We start from the raw sequence: 23972 nt of genomic DNA on the forward strand, positions 1-23972 counted from the left end.
GATATCTGCTGGTTTGCTGTGGATCTTGTAGGGTGAGGGGAGAATACAGTCTCTTCCTGTGTGCAAAAATAGCAAGGGCTACCGGTTCATTTCAATTCTTTCATAGCCAAGCTGGTGGCAAGGAACATTTCAGCTCTGAGCCTCACCCTTGCCTGGTACTCTCCTGGGTCACCAGCTAGCAAGTGCAGATGCTAGATGTAATGCAACCTTATTTTCACATCACGCTTGTTTTTCTCAATCCACAGACTTTGTGTCCTTCCTCCTTATTTCATTCTTCTTTGCCATCAATGGGAAATAGTTTATTTCCAGTTTTAGAAGGCAACCCTGCTTCCTGCCTCTTTCCTTTTCCAGAAGTGGAGAGCTCTCCACAAAAGCACATCTCCTCGGTCTGGCATGGGGCAATTCCCTATGCAAACCCCCGAACAGAAGCAACATTGTGGTTGGCTTGGCTGGCATCTTTAGTTTCCTCCAGCCCAAAGTTCCTCACATGAACTTCTTCCACCACTTACACAGATTTCACACTTCTTAGATCACAGACACAAACTCAGGATGAGGGGAAAGTGAACTGTATTTCTTAACACATGATTCCTTTTCCTTTAAAGTCACCAAGAGTTTCAGCAGAAATGGGATGAGTTGGAAGCACTTAGCGGACTTCCTTTTAAGTAGACAATACAAAGCACAATATATTAAGCTATTTAATTGATTGCTTACTTGAATGTAGTTTGATTTCCATTTCAAACTTCTAAAAGCAAACCAGCACGTATCTTACGCTTCTTTTGTACCCACAAATTGTATTCTCCACTTTTTCCTCAGAGGACCACTATTTTGCACCAGTTCATGGCTTCTGATATTGAAGCACCTGTCAAAAGGACTCCTATACTCCACTCTGCTGTTGGCTGCAACACTTCAGAGACTTGTATGCAATTAAATGCAGTATTTCCTCACTCTTTGCAAGCAATGCTGAAGTAGACAAGCTCCCTAACTCCTTTCAACTACTACTTTAAAAAATCCAACCAAGAATCCAATCTCAACCCAGAATATCTATACATAAAACGCATGGAACAATTATGTTCAGAGTCCCATCTAGAGTATATACTTGGAGACCAAACAGACAAAGCCCTGAAGTCAAAGCTGAAGTAATCCAAAAAGGACTATGTAAAAAGGTCTTTTTACATGTGTTCCAACAGTACTGTGGATTAGAAAGCTTATTCCATTATTACTGCAAGCTTTTGGTTCTAAGGCTTTCTATGGTCAGAAACATTGTTCCCTTTTGATGAAGTATTGATAACATGTGTCTTTCTTTCTTCTTTCCTTCACACCATTTTGAAAAATGCTTTTAGTTTCATTTACACATCTCTCATCATTTCCTAAATCAGTCTTTAATTGACCACAAGCACATAATAAAAAGGCGGCCGGGGTTTTGGTATTTCAAAACACAATGAATTACTTTAAAGCAATTTAGAATATTGGATTTAAATCCACAAAATAAAATACAATGTCTAACATGCATTCAGGAAATCCTATCCAAAAGGCTTTATAAGCTGGAAGATAAAACTCCAAAATGCATCATAAGCTCCAGCCAAATTCAAGCCACCTGCTCCACACAGCAATAGATAGGAAAGGAGGACCCCAGGCAAACTGCAGTGCTTGTTTCAAGCTCTGGACTCTTCCAGAATCCACTGAATCTAAGCCCAGAACCTCTATATCCAGGAAAAGCAAACAGTGAGACAGAGCCATAGTCATGGTCAAGGTGTAATAGCAAAAACCGTTCAGGACCATGAGTACAGGAAAGACGTGGACCTGTTGGAGTGGGTCCAGAGGCTACAAAAATGTTCAGAAGGATGGAACTCCTCTACTGTGAGGAAAGGGGCTTATAAAAAAGATGGGGGAAAATTAGCAGTGCATGTAAAAACAGAGCAAGGGGTAATGGTTTTAAACTAAAAAAGGATAGATTTATTCTAGATATAAGGATATCTTTTATGATGAGGGTGGTGAAATGCCCAGAGAGGTGGAAAATGCCGCATTCCTGGAAATATTCACCGTCAAGTTGCAGCCGGGTTTGAGCAACCTGATCTAGTTGAAGATGTCCCTGCTTATTGCAGGCTTTGGCCTACATGAGCTTTAAAGGTCCTGTCCAACCCAAACCAGTCTGTGATTCTGATTCCCACCCTGGGGTGGAAATACCAGTGACATGCAGTCAGCTCATCCCTGAAATTTCTGGGCTTGAAGGTGAAAAAATAAAGAACTTACTTAAGTTTTGTTCTTATAGTGGTTTTTCTTCTCAGAAAAAAAAGCATTTCAGTAGGCACACACTAACTGAAAGCACATTTCTAAGATGCTGAATAGGAGAATACCACACTTGAACAGCTTGGTGCTGGTGACTTCCTAGGGCAGGCAGAGATGAATCTCTCCTGAAAACACAAGACAAGTCTGCAGCAATGTCTATTCTGTTCTTGGGGTCCTAAATTGCTCTGAATCCTGTTTAGCTAGATTGAAAACCTGCCTTCCCTCCCTTGATCCTTTGTCTGCCTGCACGGCTGCCTGCAAGGACTGCCTGCAACTTTCCAAGATATAAAAAGAAAGAAGGAAAGAACATTCAATTCCTTTGGACCTGTAAAGGAAGAGACAAGATACTTCCCTTGATAAACACTGAGAGCAAACATGAACACTGCAACAGTCACTTTTCCAGCTCAGTATTTGTGTGGTTGAGACCAGCCCTGGACACTGCCAATGTCTATGTTAATGTTTAAAGATACACGTGGAGATTGGAGTACACAGATTGGAGTAGCAGATTGGAGTACACAGCCCTGGGCAAGCCTGAGATCTCCACCCTTTCAGCATAGGGAATGCTGTAAATATCATAGCAAATGCAATTACCAGAGAGTGATAAACACCACTTTGTTAGCAGGGAACATGGCAGGCAGATGTTCCTGACAATGAGCAGGAACCAGAGGTCAATCCTGAAGTCTGGACACAGAACAGGCAGACAAATGCCTCAGGGGTGGCACCAGCCTGGGATTTTGTTTTTGGCCTTTCTCTGTCCTGATGCTGCAACGGAAGGAACCTGCTCTTTCACATCCTCAACATCTGTAATTTTTTCTTCAGCAACGTCCATCCATAAGGAGCCAGATGTGTTCCAGCGGCTCCAAAGTGCCACTGACATGGAAGTGCCAGGACATTTCCCATATGTATTTCAGCTGCTTCTAGGCATGGGTTAAATATAGGAGGGTTTTGTCACTGGATGTGGTTTTGAGCCATTTTTATTGAAGAGGGAAATATTTGAGCATAAAATATTATTTCCAGGACACGTTTAATCTACAGTTCCACACCTTTGGGAAAAGAACCAAGAATCACATTTGTTACCCTGCTTTTTGAAGTAGAGACTTAGGAAAACACAGGCTCAATTAGGATTTCAAGGGACAGATTGTGAAGTGTTCACTGAGCTCAGAAAAAACAAGCCTGAGCCTAAAACATGTGAAAGGGCAGAAGCCAAATCACTGAGGGCAGTAACAACCCTTCCCCGGGGTCTTCTTAAAACTGCTCATTTCCAATCCACAGGCTTTTCTCAGCATCAGCATTCATGTCCAGCATAGCTATAACTGCCTGAAGCACCCACGGAACTTGCAAGTGATCTTTAGAAGAATTCACCCCCCAGGTTGTCCTTTTGAATCCAGCTGATGGAGGTGGGCTTTGGATGCTGTCTGGTACCTCCTGGAGCTGCTCAGCCACAGTATGCAGGATATAAACCTTCTCCAGAGGGAGCAAATCACTGCTGTAACCACAGCCATCAAGTCTGAGGAATAAGAAGTGGACAGGGATAGAGGGCTCTGAAACCTTACACAGTCCCGCCCAGAGCAATATCACGACCGGTGCAATGGATCTTCCTCCACAGGCAGGCAGCAAAAGGACACCACAACCTTCCAGCTTGTAAATGATAGAGATTTCATCACATCAACTGGTAGCACATTTTGGTGGGTTATTGTCTTTTTTCCTATTTCCATGGGGATTTTTAATTTTCTCTCATTTAAATCTGTTATTTTTTCTTTGTCTCTACTTACAGATACCTCCCCAGTAGAGGTATTTATGGACCAAGAATAAACTGTTTCTTTCCTACAGATAAGCCACATACACAGAGATTCTCACTTTAGGGCATCTTTTATAGGCCATGAATAAACTCTCTCCCATCCATCTGAGACCTCAGAGCTCTTTTAAAGCATGGGCTGGCATTTGGCAGAGGTCTCCCAGCTAAGCCCTTTCCTCATTACCCTTCCTCTTCCATATCTGAAAATGACACTTTTAAGGTGGAAAATAGCTTTCCTGCTCTTCAATGAAATTGAGGATTTCAAGTGGATGTGGCTTCTGGGTTCATGCTTCAAAGGCTCTAAATTAGAGTTCTTTCCCCATGTAATGAAATGGAGACTTAGAGCATCTGAATTTCTATTCCTATTCTCTGCCAATATCAGTACAAGCTGTTCCTCTACTTTGACTTTCCTTCCTTTCTCTCCCCAAGAACCATCCAGTTAAGCAACTAAATGATTTTTTTCTAAGTAAAATACATAACCAAAAGCATCCAGAAGAACAGAATTGTGCTCAATCCCTGTTTAAAAGCCATGGAAAGACAAAAAACAAGTCAAACAAACTGGAAAGACAAAAAACAAGTCAAACAAATGAATGTGCTCTGAAATGGGTATAAAGTGAAGACAAATGGAGGTGATAAACTCATTTTAAGGAGGATATATGTCACTGTACACCTGAAGAAGGAAGCCAGTCTTCATACCACCAACACGCTTTGGTTTGAATAAACAACCAAACCCCAGTTGCTCATGTGTCACCCATCTGACCATATCTCCTCACTCGAAGAACAGCAGTGCCTGTGCAATGGGGCTGGAAGTCACAAAGGGAGAAAGGGAAGGGCAGAGGATTTAGACAAATAAGTTTACAGGCAGAAAAAAGTGCTCAGAGAGTTGATTTAATCCTAGAGGGGTTAAATCCTGGGTCTCTACTGACTGGGATACAGAGCCTAACACACTGCCTTGCTTTCATCATCTGCAGAATGGGAATAGCTCTCCTGCTACCCCTGCATGGTAATAAAGATGAGTCAGTTTGAGGACAACAGTATGTAAGTCTCAGGAGATACTTTTTTGCTTGCTTGCTCTTAAGTTTCTTGGGCAGAAACTCAGACCTGGCTTTCTTGCTATATTATTTCCCCTTCGCACTATACAGTGTCATGGAAACTTGCTTTTCCCTCAATATATTTTTCCCCCACCATCACTCACTTTACAGATAACTGGACTAACAGTTGTAGCAGCATCCTTCCAACATAAATCCACAAAGTGGGGCAGCAAAAGGAGGCAATTTCTGCCTCAGCTGCCGGAGGCACCTGTAATGACTTGAGCAGCAACCAACTGCAATTGGTCACATCAAAGCCATTCACTCCAGCTTCCTCCAAACCCGACGCTCTGGTTTGTCACTTCACATTAGCTGCTGAAGTGGCTGCATGCTTCCAGGCTGGCGGCAAAGCCAAGCCTGGCACTTCATGGTCACTCCTGGCCAAGTGCAATGGGGCAAGGATGCTTCTCTAGGGAAATTTGGAAAGGCGCTTGGCTGGCAGAGGCAGGATGGGCTTTAAGAGGCTCTGTCTGCAGCTTCCATTAGGGATTTGAACTACCACTGCCTCAGAGCCAACTTGGCTTGCTGTTTGCAAAAATAAGCATCAAAATGCATGGGCTGGGAGAAAATACGTCCCAGATTGAAAGATCTCATCTCCCGTCAAGCCACAGTGTTGTTTCAGTTACAGCAGCATTACAGGTGTCCTGTCTGCCAGCTGCCAGATGGACTGTGGTGGCTGTTGATTTTAATAAGCACTTTGCTCCATCTTTTTCTGTATCCATCTCACAGGTGGGTCAGGACAGAGAGAGAAGTGGAAAGAAAACACTTTTCCCTTGATTCAAGTTTGATTGGGGCCAGCAGTGAAACCAAAGACCAGATCTGCTCACAGTTCCTATAGAAGCAGTGTGTGCATCAACGACAGATCTTGGCTCAGGGCTGCTGGTCCACTTGAATCATCCTTTGCAACTGCTGATCAATACAAAGCATGGATTTGCACACCTAATACATCTACAGACTCACAGATTTACAGAGTGGTGCCAGGAGTCATATTTGAGCATCTTTCTGCAGCTCTCAGGCTAAGTCAGTACCTCTACTCTTGAGGTTGAAAAATGGTGGGACAAGAATGAACAATAAGCATGACTGGATCAGAAAACACCCATGATCTTCTTCTTTGGGCTGCAAGATTTTTTTGCCTTGGGTTGTAGCACTGTAATGAGAGGTAGACTTCTCATCCATACTATCTGGAAATGGCACTGTCATGGGAAACATAGCAACAAGAAGACATGAGGAGGCCAACTTCAGTTCCTTGTCTCCTTCCCTGTGTGTGGGTGATTTGATGCACTGGAACAGGTTGCTCAAAGAAGTGATAAATGTTCCATCTCTGGCAGTGTTCAACTGATCTATGGCAGGGCAGTTGGAACTCAACGATCTTAAGGTCCTTTCCAGCCCTAAATATTCTACAAGAGCATCAGCCTCAACTCCTCCTTGGAGGCCAGGTCCCAGTTACCTGTGGGAGCACCTTGAGTACAGGGAGCTGTTTCAAGGAGGGTGATTTGGCTGTGGACACAAGCAGTTTTAAGCACATTTTGCCCTGCACCACTTCATTTCCCAGCTCCAGTAACTGCCCAGGTCCCAGCCAGCTGCCTCCCCTTGCTAGCCAATGCTTTCACCCTTTGTGGTCTGTGTGTGGTGGGATGTACTCTCTCCCCTTCCCACACTGGAAAGGCCATGAATGGGAAGGCAGGGCAGAAAAGCAGAGGAATCATAGAATCGTAGGATATTTAGGGCTGGAAAGGACCTTAAGATCATTGAGTTCCAACTGCCCTGCCATAGATCAGTTGAACACTGCCAGAGATGGAACATTTATCACTTCTTTGAGCAACCTGTTCCAGTGCATCAAATCACTCACACACAGGTAAGGAGACAAGGAACTGAAGTTGGCCTCCTCATGTCTTCTTGTTGCTATGTTTCCCATGACAGTGTCATTTCCAGATAGTACAGATGAGAAGGTCACATCTCATTACAGTGCTGCAATTCCCAGCCCACCTTCACATACAGATGCTATTGGGGGTAGCTTCAAACTCCTCCCTAAAGGGATATATCTCCCACCTTTGCCACTTCTGTGGCTAACACAGACAGAATGCAACCAGCTCTATGAAAGTTCTGTCTCTCCTACCTACCCTGAGACAACAGCAGCAATATCCTACCTGTGTTGCATGCTATGGAGTTAGCCCCAGCCATGTAGATACATCTTTCCAGCATGACTGGGAAACACAGTGCCTTGGCCCTTGCCGAAGAGTCAGTGGTTGGGACTTCCAAATAAATCTTTGTCCAGCTAAGCAAGCACTGCAGCAGGACCTGTGCTTGGCAGCACCACCACCTCTTACAACCATCTCTGGGCTGGAAACCCCAAGGGTCCAGCACCCCTCCAGGCTGCCTTGGATTTGAAACACAGGAAGGACAACAGCATCCCTTCAACCCCATCTTTGTGTCTCTCAATGTGTGCAGAGCTCAGCCCACAACCAACAACTGCCTCTGTGGCCACCAGCAGTTTCCCACCCCTGTGGCAGTGGAAGAAGCCAGATGGAGAGCTGAAAAGGTGTCGTGGAGCTGGGGTCAGATGCCTGCTCACCATCAAGTTCATGTACAGCAGCAGATAGCTTCATGCCATGAAATACAGACTTACTTAGTGCGTTTGGCAGAACTTCTTTAAAGTGTGGCTCTGGATAATTAAAAGCAGCTAGAAGCCCTGTGGGTCTTCATTCATTGCCAATTCCTGGAAGGATTCCTGCTTCGCCCTTCAGAGGAGGCAGCCGTGTACATACACACACATACCCATGGCTGTCTAGGCATTTCCTTGCTCGGCAAGCTGAAAACCGGATATTTTTAAGGATAGAATGTACTTGGATGTGCCTGAGACATAGAGAGAGCTGCGCTCTGGAGTAATCTGCATTGCTTGACAGGGAGCAAGTCGGTCCAGACTCATTCACCAGAAGCTGGAACTCCCTTCACCTCATCCTGCACCCATGTTGGTAACAGGAGGGTGCTAAGTGGGGGCCTCACTTCAGCAGCTCCCCGCCAGCCACAGCTGGGTGTGGAAAAGGTCCTTATTCAACCCTAAATTCAGACTGTTCACAGCCAATGCCAAATTCAAGGCACCCATGCTACCTCAGGTCATCTTTCTGTATGGTACATGGCAGTCAGCCAACCTGCCTCCCAGTACAGAAATAAGGTGACTCTAAGAGGCACACCTAAAAACAGAGGAATTCCCTCATTTTTCCTCCTAGGAAGTGCTCAGAACACCTTCTGCATGTTATAAATATGATACAGACCATATGCAATGGAAACATCCTGTGGATACGACTATCATGTACTTCTTTGTCATCTTTTCTTCTGTATTTTAGCATCCTGGGTGCATGTGGAAAGACAGAAAACTGATAGGGAGATGCCAATCAGACCTCTAAGAGTTCTCTACCACAGCCTGGGTGGGAAGATTCAGAAATGAGTCAATGCCATTTCCATGCCAAAAGACTTTTGGGGATGTTACCCAAACATATCAACTGTCTCGTGGTCTCCCCTCATCCGAGACACTTGTCAGCAGTTCTCCATTTCATCTAATATTGCTTACATGTATTCAAACAAAACACAGACCATAGGGAGGGGGTACGCTCTGGGTGGGTTCCTGGGAGGAAAACAACAGCGCTGTAAATCACTGTTAAAACAACCCAGAAGCGAGACACACTTTTGTTAATGGACCAACATCTCTTCCAATAAATGGCAAATAAAGGGCAAAAAAATGAATGGAAAATAAAATTTTCAATCATTTAGACATCAGAGCTTACTTTCATCTTTTTTGAGGTCTTTCTGCCCTGCCCTTGCCACGTAGCACTGTTTTGAACTGAGGATATTTTCTATTTCCTTAGTGACTTAGGACCAGAGAAGGGAGGATTCTTTATGCCACAAGCAAACACAAAAGACCAGTATATGGGAATTAAACAAAACTGTCTTAACCAAGCCAGGCTGCTGCCTGCTCATTTCCTGACCAGTCTTTATCCTAAAATTGCTGTTTCTGGACTCCAATGTTTTCCAGTCCTGTAATTCATCTCCCAGTACTTGGAGCAGAGAGAGAACTCCTCAAGAGCAGTAAATTCTGAACTTTTAAAAGAGAAAAAGCAAATCGCTTTTTCATTTTATCTCAGTGGATAAAATTTCATGGATGAAATTTCAGCTGAAATCCATCAATCATCAGCTTTTTTTCCTAGTGGCCAGGCTTTGCATCATTCACATGGAGTCACCTTCAGCATCACCAGATGACCAGATGGATCATCAGATGTCTGTCTCAGCCACAGCAGGAAGAGCTCTGGTCCCTGCATCCAGGGCAGCTCGGTATCTCTCCAGAGATGCCACAGGCAGGTATCTAGCCAGGATACTATTTAATCACTGTCTAGACTCAAAATCAAGATGGTCAGGAAAATTATGGGAACTTCCCCAATTTTCTTCTTTTTTTCCGCTCTCTAGGGGCATGTTGCCTGGGAGAATGGATCAAAACAGGTCCCCACAGCAAATATCAAGTGAGCAAACCGTTCTCTGGTAGCCCAAAAAGCTTTTGTGGAAGCAGTTATTTCTCGGTGATTTAAGCCCTCAGGTACCTGTGAAGTGCTGCTGAACGTGTTCAGACCTGGTACATCTACCCAGCTGAGAGCATCAGGGAAGAGACAGGACCATTGCTGAGCAAATGTGCTGCTGCCCATGGATGGGTTCAGGGAACGATCCAACCCACTGGCTTCCAGGTCATGCACACAGCCACTGCTAAAATACAAATAGTTCTGAAACTGTTTCCTCTACTTCCACAGAGGAAGAATGCCATTTAACCTAATTCTTGCTTTGCATAATAATGGCAAAGCCATTTGCGCAATTACATTGCTTTTTCTTACCCGGTTCCCTTCCCAGCTGCTTCAAAGCCTTGCAGGTGTCCTAATCAGGGTAACAGGTTATTACAGCAGCCAAAGTACCACCGGAGAAGAGGACCCAGGCCCAAAGATGCTAAGCAGGTATTGGTAGACTGCCCTTTTAACACACTAATTACCTTGGTTTTTATTTGGGACACTGATTACTCTCATAAGATCTTTATTATTACCCAGATAAATCTCTGGAGATCTCTCAGAAGGCAAGTCCATTCATCCAAATCAATTGAAGTAACAGCATAGTTGTGACTGATACTTGAGAGAAAAGGCAATGCAAGTAGAGAGGCTTAATATAAGATGTAATTTTCCCCTGCAGTCTCCCTGAGCTTTATTAAAGTTATTTGACTCCTTAATTTCCACAGGCTTTATCACAGTGCTGGTGCTCCCATGGTTGCTTATGATCGGTTTGACATGATGCTGTTATTCCTTTGTTATCATTCACAGGGGGTCACTTTGCAAATCTCCCACCTGAATAAAAGGGGAGGCCAAAACACCATGTTTCCCTATCAACTTGTTGACAAAACCAGGAGTTAAAGCCTCTGTGAATAATAAATAACTACCAGCAATCTTTGACACTTCTATAGACCTTATTAGCACCGAACCTCAGTCACTTTAGTGTAATCTCTCCTGTGCAAACAAGGCAACAAGCTCTTCTTTATGAGATCACACAACTCTGCAGAAGGCCAAGGAGGAGCCTTTAGATTTGCACTAAACTAATTTGGTAAAACTTTGCAGAGGAGCAAGATTTCAATACCAAGCCACTGCATCATCCCCAGGCTTAGCAGGAGGCACTGTGGGAGGGGGAACCTGCAAGGACAATTCCCACTTCCCAGTTTGAGCAAGTATAAATCAACCCCCTGTGCGTAAAATAGTGGCATTTATTACTTAGCCATAAGAAAAAGCTGCCATGAGAAAGAGGTATTGGCACAAAGAGATGTTCTGCAGGCCTTCAGGATTTTTCCATCCCTAGAGGAGGATGCTGGCTGCATAACCAAATGCTCAACCCTATCTCCAAAACGTCTGACCGCTCGGACTCCTTCTGAGCAGGAAAAGGTCAACATGAGACATGAATAAAAACATGGAACTTTTATGAATGTTAGTTAGGTTTTCATTGCTCCTTAATTGTTCCTTTCATCAATAAAAGCACCTTATTGAAAGTAACTGCTGTGACTGCAAGATTCCTTGAATAGGCGAATACTGCATTTCTCACAGGGTCAGAGGGTGGGAAGAAGTGCCTAAAGCTGTAATTCCAAAAGTGAAAAGGAAGTGTCCCTGTGTTGTTATCGCTACCAACATCAGCTCTGGGACTGAGCCAAACCTGCGACCCAGACACCTGCAGTATGCTGCAAGAAGGGGCCCCTCGCACTTTACAAACCCAGCTCCAATCCCAAGCCTGGTGGGAACTTGGGGCTTTAGCAACAACCTTGTGGAAACCGCTGTGACAGTGACCTGGAGTAAAGCAGGGGGCCTGCAAATGTCACTAGGGGGATGTGAGAAACACCAAGACAGAGCCCAATTTATTACTGGGTCTGGAAATGTGGAAGCTAAAATGCAAGTGCCTAAAGAAATGAATGCTGGAGCTGCTGGAGCTCCTGTTGCTCTCCAGAGTGGCCAGAACAAGCACCTGTGTAGATTTATGAGACTGGGGGGTTATTGGGAAACTATGGAAAGCAGCATCTGGCCCTCAGCCCAGACTGGAAGGGGTTTAAAAACACAGCTGGTATTAGATCCCAGCAGCAGCAGCAGGTCCAGGATGAGGAACTTATGTCCCCAATGAGATGTGCCTTGGGTCTGGCCTCTGTTCACCATGCATCATGGGGCTTTTTGAAAACTAAAAGGGTTTTTCCATGACGGAAAAGGCAGACAGCATTTCCCAGCATGTCATAGAATCATAGAATGGTTTGGGTTGGAAAGGACCTTAAGATCATTCAGTTCCACCTCCTCTGCCACAGGCAGGGATGCCTCACACTAGACCATATCACCCAAGGCTCTGTCCAGCCTGGGCAGCCTGTTGCAGTCTCTCAACACTCTCACAGTAAAGAATTACTTCCTTATATCTAACCTAAACCTCCCCTGTTTAAGTTTGAATCCAAGAAGTCCCTGCACATCTCTTTGCCTCTTTAGCATCATCAGACAGCTGCTGAGAGGAGAAGGAGCTGTCAGGCTTTTCCTTATTTCAACCATTGGGACAGCCCAGACAAGGCTGCCTGCATGCAAGGAGCATTGCACAGAGAAGAGGGCAAGCAGGAAAACAGTGTGTCAGTGGTCACCTTTGCATCTCCCACTCCATGGATGGCTCAGGCACACCCTACAGAAGGGACCTCTTGCTGGGAGCAGCATTACATGAGGCAAAAGACATTTACCCATGATGGGGCCCTCTCACCTTCTGGCTGAGCACCCCAGATCTACAAACACAGATTATTCATTGCAATTGCAAATGCTTCCAGCACCAAATTCTCCCTTGAAATGTCCACCCCAAAAATATACCGAGTAGTGCACAAGGCCATAAGCAAGACAGGGATGCAAAGAGTCTTTTGGAGTACATGATACAGCTGTAAACTGGAGATTTCATCATTCCTGTACTCCAGACCTACTTGGGCGCACTGTAAGATGTCCCTGCACAGAGCAGTGCCAAGCCCTAGAGGAACGACCTTACCTACTAACTCCTGGAACCAGATTTTAGCCTCAGCTGCCTTCTGCTTTGAGGATCTCAGCGTCTCCGTCTCTTCCCTCTGATTGCACTAAACATCTGTGATGGGTTTTAACTAGCAAGTTAACATCGGTACACAGCAGAATGAGCTTCATCTGAAGCCCCTGCCTCTCTACCCAAGCTCTCCACAACTTGACCCTATCTCAGAAGACCCCCTTGGGTTCCCAAAGAGCCCCTTTTCCAAAGAGCTTCAAGAATAATGCTCCAAGCAATGCTTACTTTGTGTGCCACAAAGCTGGGGCATGTCACAGGCTTTGGCTCTAGAGCCAGCTCAGCCAAGTGCATTTGGAGATGGAAACTGCTCGCCCTGTGATGGGATGTGAGCAGATGCAGTGACAATCGGGAAAGTCACCAACAAGGCAAAGAGTGAAGCAAAATGCACCCTGTACATGGGTATCTGCACTGGGAAGAGCTGAGGAACAAATTCCAAGTACCACGGCAGCCAGAAATGCCATCTCCTTCCCAGGCTGGGGCACACAGGCGCCAGGAGCCGGCGCTTGTCTGTGCAAACACAGATGCAGGAGCTGAATGGGAGCACAGTCATCCTAAACTATTTTTAACTGGTGCAGAGGAAGCTTTTACTTTCCATTATGAAGAGGAGACAAAGTGCCCATCAGTTGTGCTGAATTCATTCACTCAATGGTGGGGTGTTGACATATGTAAAGCCCCCAGCCCTGGTCTGTGTGAGCAGCAGCTCTAATCCCCCCTGTTCTGCTCACAGCTGCGGGGGGTCAAAGAGCACAACAGCTGAAATGCACGTTGATGCACATGCATTTGGTTGCTGCAACTTACCCTGAGGGTTTCTGCCTGGTGATTGCCATTAAAGTCAACTGGAGAGGGTCACTGCCGGCGTAAGTGAGCAGCAACCCATCAGGATCCCCTACATCTGGCTAAATAAACAGCACAGAGGCATCATAAGCGGACACTGGGAGTTGGAGCTGGTGATCCCCCACAAATCCACTTTGCTTCCCCACAGCAAAATCAGTGGATTTGGCAGCAGCAGCACCTTTACTTGCCAAAAATGTTGGTCGGGGCACTGGAGAGCCTGCGGGCTGGCAGGGAGGAGGCAGGGCTGGGACCAGGGCTCTCTGCCTCCCCCTCCTTGCCCAGCGAGGATTATAGCTCTGTGATCTAATTGTAGGATGATTCATTTTCTCTTAAACATCAATTCCTGCTGCTGTCCCCAAATACATACTTAAACATCACGGTTCCCTCCTCTCTCCCCAAAATATCAGCAGTGGGAAAACACTCTCTCATGGGGCATTCTAAGGAGTGGATTGTGTCACTGGCCACATAGCCATGAAGCAGCTCAGACTTTGTATACTGGTGGTCAGGCAGCTGGTGGCAGGAAAGTGCTCAGCCAGTTACTGACCTCCCTCCATCCATCCCCCGAAATAAGCCACTAATGCATCTGCTACCATATGTAAACATTGTGCCTTGGATGGGGCCACAGAAGACACAAGTGATGACACATGTCCTGTCCATCCTAACCTGCAGGGATGCTTAAAATGTTCCCTGCTACCAGTAGAAATCACCAGCCTCATAAAACAAGGCTTGGCACTAGAACAGCTCACCAAGTTCCACTGCTGCTAATGTATATGCCCATCCAGAACGTGCACACACATAATTGCAGGTTGCTTCTCTCTGCCCAGGGAGTATTTATTAAAATCCTGCATTTATCACACACACTACAGCCCCATAAAGGGGCTCAGAAGCCACTAACAATGGGCATCATTGGACTTTCCATACTAGAAATGTACTTTGTTAAAGGAGGATCGCCTGGAGCGTTTGCTGTGGCCTCCCTTGAGAGGAGAAAGAAGCATTTCATTCAGCTCCTTCAGAAGTAAGCACTGGCATTGGTCAGACAAACCCTGCCCTCATCATGCAGACGAAACATGCCCTCAAGAATCTATTTTTCCCCAGCCACTACAAAGACAGATTAGGGTGATTAGTTCAGTAGATGTTATGTGGAGCTAGACAAGAATAATCCCTTATAGTCTGTCATGGTCCAGGCACTGCTATCACTACATGAGATGAACACAGAAGTACAAAAGCAAAGCTTTGCTCCTGAGCAACTCAGCTGAAGCTAAAGTATGGGGTCTAGAGATAGCAAACCCAGGAATGACCTGGGTAGAGTAGGACAGGACCACAAACAATACTGGTTTCCAGCCTGTTGCTCTTGAACAGGTTGATGCCACGCTTTGCCCGGGTCCATAGGAAGCTAAAGAGCTAACACAAAGATCAGCTTTGAAAGCAGAGTTTAGCATCTCCCCACCAGTGCATTACCGAAGGACCAGGAAAATCAGGGATCTCTGCTCTGCATTCACATATATATATGTTTGCAAACGACACAGGAATGCCTGTGCCCACTTGGAAAGCAATTACTGGAGAGCAAATACATCACTTACCCGGTTGTCCTCTTGAATCTCCCAGTCACTGGAGAAGCTCAACACATGCTGTGCCTGGGAGCAGTTAGAAAACTGGAAAAGGCTGGCAAACATCCTTCTGTTCTCCATGGTGTCCGGGAAAATCGCCTCCTGGAAGTTGACTCCATGTGGCAGGAGGATGTAGTTCTCATCCATTCTGAAACACAAATTGCATGGGCAGTGCGCAGTGAGGCTGAGCAGCACTTTCTCTCCCACAGAAGTCACCCCTCGTACTTCAGCCTTGCTCAACAAGTGCCACCAAAGTCACTAAGATGGACTTTCAGCAGGCATGTGGTACTCAGTTCTCCTGGGTACTTAGTTGCCAAGACAGGGGACTGGATCAGGCAGCAGCAGTAAGGACTTAAACAGGCTCATACCACCCTGCAGGCATCAGTGAACCACCACGTATGAGGCTATACTGTATCCCATGGTTCCTATTCAATTTCCATCACTTTGCCCTTGATCCCAGAGTTTAAGTACTCCTTCAAACAGTCATAGAATCGTATCATAGAATCACAGACTGATTTGAGTTGGAAGTGACCTTAAAGCTTACCCAGTTCCAACCCCCCTGCCATGGACAGGGACAGCTTTCACTAGACCAGGCTACTCCAAGCCCTGTCCAACCTGGCCTTGAACACTGCCAGGGATGGGGACTCCTGAAGAGGTGCACAGCAAACATCTCCCTACACTACAGAAATTATCTATAGCTGCAAAAAACCTAGGACTTAGTAAGCCCAAACCTATGAAGACTTTTGCGCCCAATACTTCTGCCCTTTAATACTTATTTACACTAACAGTGTCCTGAGCACCTCAGTTATGAACCAGGTCTCTCCTGAACCAAGAGTTGTATAACAAGTAAAGTCAATAAATAACTTCTGTAAGACATGTTTAAAGCTATTGCTAGAAACTAAGGATTAGGCAGCATCAAGTTGTGCTTCATTACACACCCAGTGCAAGAATATACAAATATATTTCAAAACAAGCCACTCAATAGTATTTCGCAAACACTCTTGGATTGAAAGGTCACAGCGATGGCTCTGCTCCCATACTGTGGTTTGTTCTCTTATTCTTTCGATGAACCCAACGTCGGGATTTGGCTGGGGCTTGGGAGAGCCGGGAGGAAGCTATCGGGTGAGTACTTGGCAATGAGTTTTAAAGTTCCACGCCAAACTTCGGCAAAGAGGCACTGGTTTCTCTCCAGTCCCCTCGTAAAAACAAAAGCAGCAGCACCCAGGAGCTACTCAACAGCGGCTCCCTGAATGACGGAATATTAGATTGAGAATTGGCTCTTTCTCTCCCGATGAAACTATGGGTGGAAGCGCCAAGTGCTGTGGGGAGAGTGGTCTGAAGTGAACCGTCCCTAGTGCGGAGATACCCTGGAGCCGGGATACCGACACCCCCCCTCCAGATAGCCGTATCACAGGACTCACCGGAGGAAGAAGAAATAAGCGTAGCCCTGCATGACGGTGTGCGAGTGGCAGGAGAAGTACCCGAGGCCGGTGAGGTTGAGGCGGGAGCCGGCGGGCACCTCCAGCATGCTGCCCCACGCCTGGTCGCACAGCAGCTCGATCTCGGCGGAATAGAATAATCCCCCCGCTGCCTGCTGCGGGCCGCCGGGGGGGTCCCGCTGCCAGGGCAGGTAGTTGTACGCTCCGTAAGCGTCTGGGTGCAGCGCCAGCACCTTCGCGTACACGATGATCGCGGCCAGCTCGGCGCGGCAGCCCTCGCTGAGCGGCCGCCACTCTGCCGGTAACTGGCAGCCCCCTCCGCCGCCTGCCCGGCCCCCCAGCGCCAGCCCCAGAGCCAGCAGCGGCAGCAGCCGCGGCGGCATCGCGGGACGGGGCAAAGGAAGGCAAAGGGGTTGGAGAGGGATTGAAGGGGGGGACGGGACACACGAGGGGAGGTGGGGGAGAGGTGAGGAAGGACTGCAGTGGAGGAGGCAGGGAGGGAGCGAGGCGGGGATGCGAAGGGGCAAAGAAGGGAAAGCGCGGGGGGGGGGGGGGTGTAAAGGAAAGGGGGCGGAGAATGGAGGGTGCCTGGAGTTCGGATGCCCAAAGGGCTGAGATCCGAGCGGGCAAGGGCGCGGAGATGCGAAGGGTCTGGGGGCAGGGGGTGTGCAGGGGCAGAGACGCGAGGAGAAGAGTTGAGGAAAGGCAGAGATGCGAAGGGGGCAGAGAGGCAAAGGGGAGGGATGTAAATGAGAGAGGTGCAAAGGGGGAGGTGAAAAGGGAGGGATAAAAGGGGAGGGATGCAAAAGCAGAGTTGCAAAGAGGAGGAATGCGAAGGGAAGAGATGGACGGAACGGAGAGTGCAAAGAGGCAAGATGGAAAAGAGAAGAGATGAGAAGGGCAAAGCACACTCCGGGGTGAGGGTAGCTACTGCCGGGCACCCCCCAGCCCCAGGGTGGGCACTGGTGGCACCCAGGGCTGTGAGAGGTGAAGGGGTGGCTCGTAGGGTGACGGCAGTACAAGGGTCCCAGGGGAGCAGTGCGGTGCTCACAGCTCCTGCTGGGAACGAAGAGCCTGGGAAAACGAAGATGCATGTGTGTGCTGGGAAGCTTGTAACCCTGATCACCCACTTCTCCCGTTTGAAATGAGGATGGATAAAACTTGCAAGCGGAGAAGAGCAGCTCTTCCCAGCAGCCTGCAACTGTTTCTCGAAATATATCTGGTGAGCAAGGTAAAAGTGAAAAGTCAGGTCTCGAAATACTTTGCTGTTTCCTCCTAGAACTGGCTGAGGCAGCTTTGGGCTTCTCCATGTTTTTGGCAGATGGCTCTGAGACTGACCCTGTCCCTGCATAAAAATTGCTGTGGAGCCTCCCTAGGGGCCCCGCACCACTCACAGCCTGAAACAGCCTCTTTCTGTTTCAGCATTCTCCTTTTCCCACACGTGAGCTCACTGGGAATGAGACAGTCAGGAATGGGCATGGGATGCTTAAAAACTTTTGTTAGAATAGGAATATCATGGAGACATGGTAACAGTTAAATCTCTCCCTAGCTGTGATGGTTACTAAGAGCTTGACAGCACAGCCTGCTTGGTTCCTTTAATCTCATCCTCTGTCCATCTTCATCTGGGAGCAGGAGGTGCCTTTTCGTTCCACAGTTGTGCTGTGTCTGGTATAGGGGGTTCCTCGTGCACGGCTGGTGTGCAAAATCATGTGTGAAATAAGGAATCATGAGTTAAATAATGCTGAGCCAACCTCATAACAGTGAGACAAGACTTCCGCTGTGACAAGTGTCTCCCTCTGGAGTAGTTTCATCAGATTCAGCTGTGTGCTAGAGAGTTTAACAAAGGTAATATTCATATTTCATGATGGCATGGCCCTACAGTGTATTTCATCACAACTTTATGCAAGAACAGCCAAGTTGGTTCTTGCTAAAACAGAAACAGATTTGGTTTTTTTTTTCTCCCTAACAAAAACTCCAGAGAGCTTTTCTCACTTGTTTTATATGTACCATCTATTTCTTGAAGATCAACAAATTGCTTCCAAATTCCAGGAAAAAAGCTTAAAAGACAATCCTGAAAAGAATTTTTCAAAGCAAATATCCTCCAGAAATCCCAACAGACCAACAAGCTCAATGTTTGTTTAATGTTAACAACCAGGAAATACTGCTTTTGCTTTGGACCTGAAGGGACTAAACTGCAGTACAGGAGGTTTCAGTGCCTCATTCAGTAGTTTTGAAATACATACATAATAACTAAGGAGGAAAACTGAAAATTGAGGCTGATGTTGACTTCAGGCAAAACTGGGTCAATCCTGGAGGTATTTTGTGCAACCCAGTGTACATGGAAGCCTTGGTACGAACCTCAGGTTTCTGCTGGGAAATGGTGCTTTGAGATGTTGTAAAACACATGGGGGTCATGTGAAGAAAGAGGGAAGTGCTGCAAGTGATGGGAGAGATGTTCAGCCCATCCAAGGTGGTCTCTCCATGTCCCTTTATGGTCTCTCCAAGGGGAATGACTGGTGCCAAAGCCTGGCAGCTTCAGCAAGGTGAATTTCGTGTTAGGTGTGGGCAGCAGTATACAGGTGCGTTATTACTCCAGCACTGCTGCTGAGGAGATAGAGCCCAAGAAGCTGATGTCTGTAACCATAGGTTGGTTGGTTTTATCCTGAAAACCAAACTCTTAGCTTGTGTGAAACAGCAATTGCTGTTTCTTCTGTGTATACATATAAGATTGATATCTTCTGGGTAGAAGAGCCTCACATTTAAGCTTCATCTCTGTTTACTGCATGTTGCAAATGAATAATGGTCAACTGTTCTCAAACCACTTTGGAAATACCTCATGTGATCCGCTCTGCTATTTCTCACATTTTGATGATTCCACCACATAACAGCTGGGAAGAGCAGGGTGAGAAAGGGAGACACACTAGCAGCTCAAACCCAAAATATGGATGTGTCTTTCCTTAATGCCACCTCTAATAGTCTACATTATACTGGTTATATTTGACAAGAGTGTTTGAATCAGCGAGGCACCTCAGGAAACACAGTAGATTGTGCATGCTGGCACTGGCTGATGCTCTCCAATTCACTTTTTGGTGGTGATCACCAGAGTGTGGAAGCAGTAATTAATGTTCTGTGGATTTCTCTATCATTCTGCAGAGTGGGTTTGTAGGCATTTTGAAGATACAGCAGGTGTCCATGGAACTGACTTCAGAGCTGAATGAGCTGCAAGGAGGTCTTGGCCATGACTCTGGAGCAGATGCTATAGGTAAGCACGTCTCCACATACCTCTCACTTGAAAGTGCCCAGTTCCTTTGTTCTCTTCCATTCATGTTTGCTGGTGCTGTGCCCAGTGTCACTGTAAGGGCTTGGGGTGGCTCCTCTTCTCCTGTGCCCTCTGCCAGATGTTGCCAGCTGAAACTTCTCCCTGTTGGGAGGCTCTCCAGAGATTCATCGGTGTGGAACCTTCCCTTTCCATTGTGACAAGCTGGTCCCTTGGGCTATTTGAGTTCATTACAACTTCCAGATCAGTATTTTAGCAAAGAATTAGAGCTGTCTACATTCAGATCACAGTGATCAACGTGATTTTGTTCCTAAATTTCTCTCCACAGAAGCACCATCAGTTTTCTTCTCTCTTCCTTCATCTCTGCGGTAGTGAAAAGTAGCGGGAGCATCTGAATCCATTCCGGGAGTCCTTTCTCTTCCAGCCTTGAACAACAAGGAATTACTGAGACAAAATAAAGATTTAAAACCCCTCCCTGGAGACCCCATCCTTCAGAACTGTGTTTGCTGTTTCTCAGCAGGGATCCACCAGCTGATCTGAGACGCTCTCTAGTGCAGCATAAATACTTCAGTGCTGTGAACTCAGCGTGGGCCTGATGAGTGCTGTAGCCAAAACCAGCTAATCAGAGGAGCACCAATAGAGCCAATTACTGCTCAGGCTGCGCTTTCAGCCACTCATGCATGTGCCACAGTTATTCATTCACTTCCTCAGTTTAGATAGCCCTGTAGACTTTGAGACAGGCCTGTGGCTTTCCCAGGCAGGAGCTCTTCTTTCTCTTCCACTCATCTTTACAGATATTTAAACCAAAGGTTTCTCCCTCCAGGCCATGTCATTTCTTTGCTGTTTCTGTGGTGATACAGGTGATTTAAGCCTTTTAATAAAACATAGCTCTGTTCTGCCTCTCTCTTTGCCTTTAAAGCATTGACAGAGTTGAGCATTAGTTCAGGTATCAAACAAGAGCACTGTGCTCTGGCTGGCTGCCTTTCTAATGCATGTAGGTGATCTGAAACCTCGGCCCAGCTGTCTTTTATATATATCCACAGTGATTCCTTTGTAGTCCAGGGTACAAAATATCAAACCCAGATTTCTTTCTCACTGCTCTTTAAACTGGGCGACCTACAAATATGAATATTCGGCTGTGTTAGTGTCCCCACAGGAAGAGATGTTTTCATTAGCTCCTTCTGTCTGTGCTTCTCTAATGCGAGTCTCTCTTCTCATGGCTTGACATTTGGTCCATCATATTTAACTATTTTTGTACTAATATCTGGGCTGGGTGATTCCTATTTTAAAACAATCATATTCCCTGGCCAAAGTTCCCTGTAGTTCTGTATGGTTCGTTCTTTTGAAGAGTACTTACGACTATGAAGAAACAGGATCTGTCTTTGGGGATCAGGCGGGAGTACACTGCTGTCTCAAAGAGTTTGCAAAGATTTACTGGATGAATAGCAGTAAAAAGACTTTCTGTAATATCATTTAGAATCTGAATGGAAAAGTAAGTAGAAAGATCAAAGAGTTAGTATGGATGGAGATCTTTTCCTACACCTTCATTGCATCTTTCTGCCCTTACTTGGTCCCTTCAGCCTTTACTCATCCCCACTGTCCATCTTCCCCATCCTGCCCTCACTGTGCCCACAGGGCCCTGCTCACATCCGCCTCTGCCCTGTTCTCTGACAAATCTCATCCGTGTAAATGCAGTTTTATTTGGATATGGATGTATGTCCTGTTAACTGTGTCCTCCTACCAAAACTCCTGTCTCAGCCTGGCTCCCTGACACCTGAGGACATCTGACCCTCGTCTCAGACCCATCTTGGCTGAAGGGGAAATGTTACTCTCACTCCAAATGACCCTTTTTCCCTTTCTCAATCACTGGTACTATCACCTCCTCTTATCCATCACTTGGACTTATAACCTGGATTTCATCCTCACCATAGACTTTCCTCTGTGTAGACACTTCCCATGTAGCTACTCCCAGATGTGCCTTTCCTACCATTCACACAATGAAGATGCTGTGCAGGCTCTTCTCTCTCACGTCTTGAGTCCTACGGCATCTTTTCCTGGGCAAACCCAGCCTCAGCCCACCACTGTATACTCAACTTGTTGCTACACACAGTTTCTATAGCTCATCACTGCTGATCACATTCACCACCCATCTTTTCCCTGTGGCTACCCACACTCACCCCTTGCTTCATGCCAGGATCTTGCAGCAGAGCTCTGAGGAAAGGACCTCATTGGCTCTGCATTTCTGCAGCATCTGGTTCTTGAGCCATGACTGCAGGTCCAAGAATAAGAATAGCAACAAACGTGCAAGCTGATTCCAGCCCAAGTCAGCAGAGGCCAGAAGCTGCTGTGCTCAGAAGTCTGTTCATAAATCAATGTGAAATGTGCTGTCTGAGCATAGCTCCCACTAGACACACATCTGCATAACACATACCACTGACACAACTGGCGATGGGAAAAATAGCTAAACACATCATTCCCACAGCTGTGGAGGAATGAATAAAGATATCTAATTCCCTTGTCCGTGGGGTGAACTCTGGTCCAGGTAAAGGCACTTCTTATAAATATGAGGTTTTAAAGGCAGAGGGATCAGTAGGAAAGTTTAATCTGACCACACTGCCTAGAAAATTTCACCCAGGGACTTCAAGATCATAACTGAATTTAGAAGAAGAAAGAGAAAGAAAGACATCCAACTCTCACTTTAAAATCTCAGATGGGGGAGAAGCAAGTTCATCCTTTGGTGAGCTGTTTCAATGGTAAAATCTGATGTTTTTTCCCATTCTGGATTTGCCTGGCTTCAGCTGCCAGCCATGGGATCACTTTGGGCTGTAGACTGCTATGTGAAGAATAAAATAACCCTCTTATTAGAAATTCTCACCCAGTTTTGGCATTTATAATCCAGCAACCAAGCACTCCCTTGAATAAATTGAATACATTTTCTCTTGGTGGCAAGATGACCACACTATCACTCACTGCTGTAGCTTGGTTGTTCCAGATTTTCAACATCCTTTTCTCCTGCAGAGACCAGAGATGAGCTCCAGATTTCAGAGCCTGGTCTCCAAAAAGCCATGAAGAGGGCAGCACCACCACTTCTGTTTGGTTTTCTGCTCCTTTAGCCAAGAACCACATTTATTCTGGTGGCCAGCATCATTACATAAGTATGCAGCTGTTTTCACTGGTCACTTCTGAAGATGAATTGTACTGGCAAAGTACACTTCGATCATAGCTCAGTCAAGTGAAGGCAATTCTGGCCTAGTTTTGGGCCACAACTATCACCTCTCCAGCACCCATACACTCACACTGGGTCTCTCCAGCTTCAGGATCACAAGAGAGCAATGATGAAAGGGATGCTGTACGTGTCCAAGTCCTAATGTAGCAGTGGTACTGTAGGATTTTGGCTTCTTGTCTAGAAATAAAAAGATGGATATGTGAAATGTCTTGTCTTTGCTTCAGCAGTTCAAGTTCTCTGGATTTATTCCCTCTCCTTCCTATGTTTTAAAAGGGTTGAAACTGTTTTAACTTTTGAATCACAGCTGGAGGTAACATAGAATCATAGAATCATTAGGGTTGGAAAGGACCTTAAGATCATCCAGTTCCAACCCCCCTGCCATGGGCAGGGACACCTTACGCTAAATCATATCACCCAAGGCCTCGTCCAACCTGGCCTTGAACACTGCCATGGATGGAGCATTCACAACTTCCCTGGGCAACCTATTCCAGTGCCTCACCACCCTAACAGGAAAGAATTTCCTTCTTATATCCAGCCTAAACTTCCCCTGTTTAAGTTTTAACCCGTTACCCCTTGTCCTGTCACTACAGTCTCTAATGAAGAGTCCCTCTCCAGCATCCCTATAGGCCCCCTTCAGATACTGTCTTCTTCTGAAGTGAATTCAATGCTGCTGAATGATAACAGATTGCCGGGGCTGCCTTCTCTCTGAGCCCCAGGCAGAAGAGCAGCAGGAGAAACCTGAGCTGGGGAATAGGTTGCCTTTCAAAAGGACCAAAGCCCGCTCTATCTTTGCTGAGTGCAGAGATGATGTG

The 23972-nt window shown here is 46.3% G+C and overlaps 1 protein-coding gene and 1 long non-coding RNA gene across 2 annotated transcripts in view; one reads left to right on the plus strand and one right to left on the minus strand.

Annotated features, from left to right (window-relative positions):
• CCDC3 (coiled-coil domain containing 3) overlaps nt 1-17080 on the minus strand; it is a 40123-nt gene extending 23043 nt beyond the window's left edge. The window contains exons 1-2 of the mRNA XM_061467252.1: nt 16640-17080; nt 15192-15366 (exon numbers count right to left, since the gene is read on the minus strand). Coding sequence (XP_061323236.1) covers nt 15192-15366; nt 16640-17040 — 576 coding nt within the window. The 5' untranslated portion in view covers nt 17041-17080. The remainder of the gene's footprint in view (nt 1-15191; nt 15367-16639) is intronic.
• Nucleotides 17081-17359: 279 nt separating this feature from the next.
• Nucleotides 17360-23365, plus strand: LOC133276435 (uncharacterized). The gene is made up of 3 exons (XR_009745872.1): nt 17360-17888; nt 19811-19919; nt 22953-23365. It is a non-coding gene; the product is annotated as an uncharacterized LOC133276435 (long non-coding RNA).
• The last annotated feature ends 607 nt before the right edge of the window (nt 23366-23972 follow it).

The sequence above is a fragment of the Pezoporus flaviventris genome, unplaced genomic scaffold (assembly GCF_033815535.1).
Source record: "Pezoporus flaviventris isolate CSIRO_AGI_PZ_B2104156 unplaced genomic scaffold, CSIRO_AGI_Pfla_v1 ptg000045l, whole genome shotgun sequence".
Taxonomy (NCBI): Eukaryota; Metazoa; Chordata; class Aves; order Psittaciformes; family Psittacidae; genus Pezoporus; species Pezoporus flaviventris.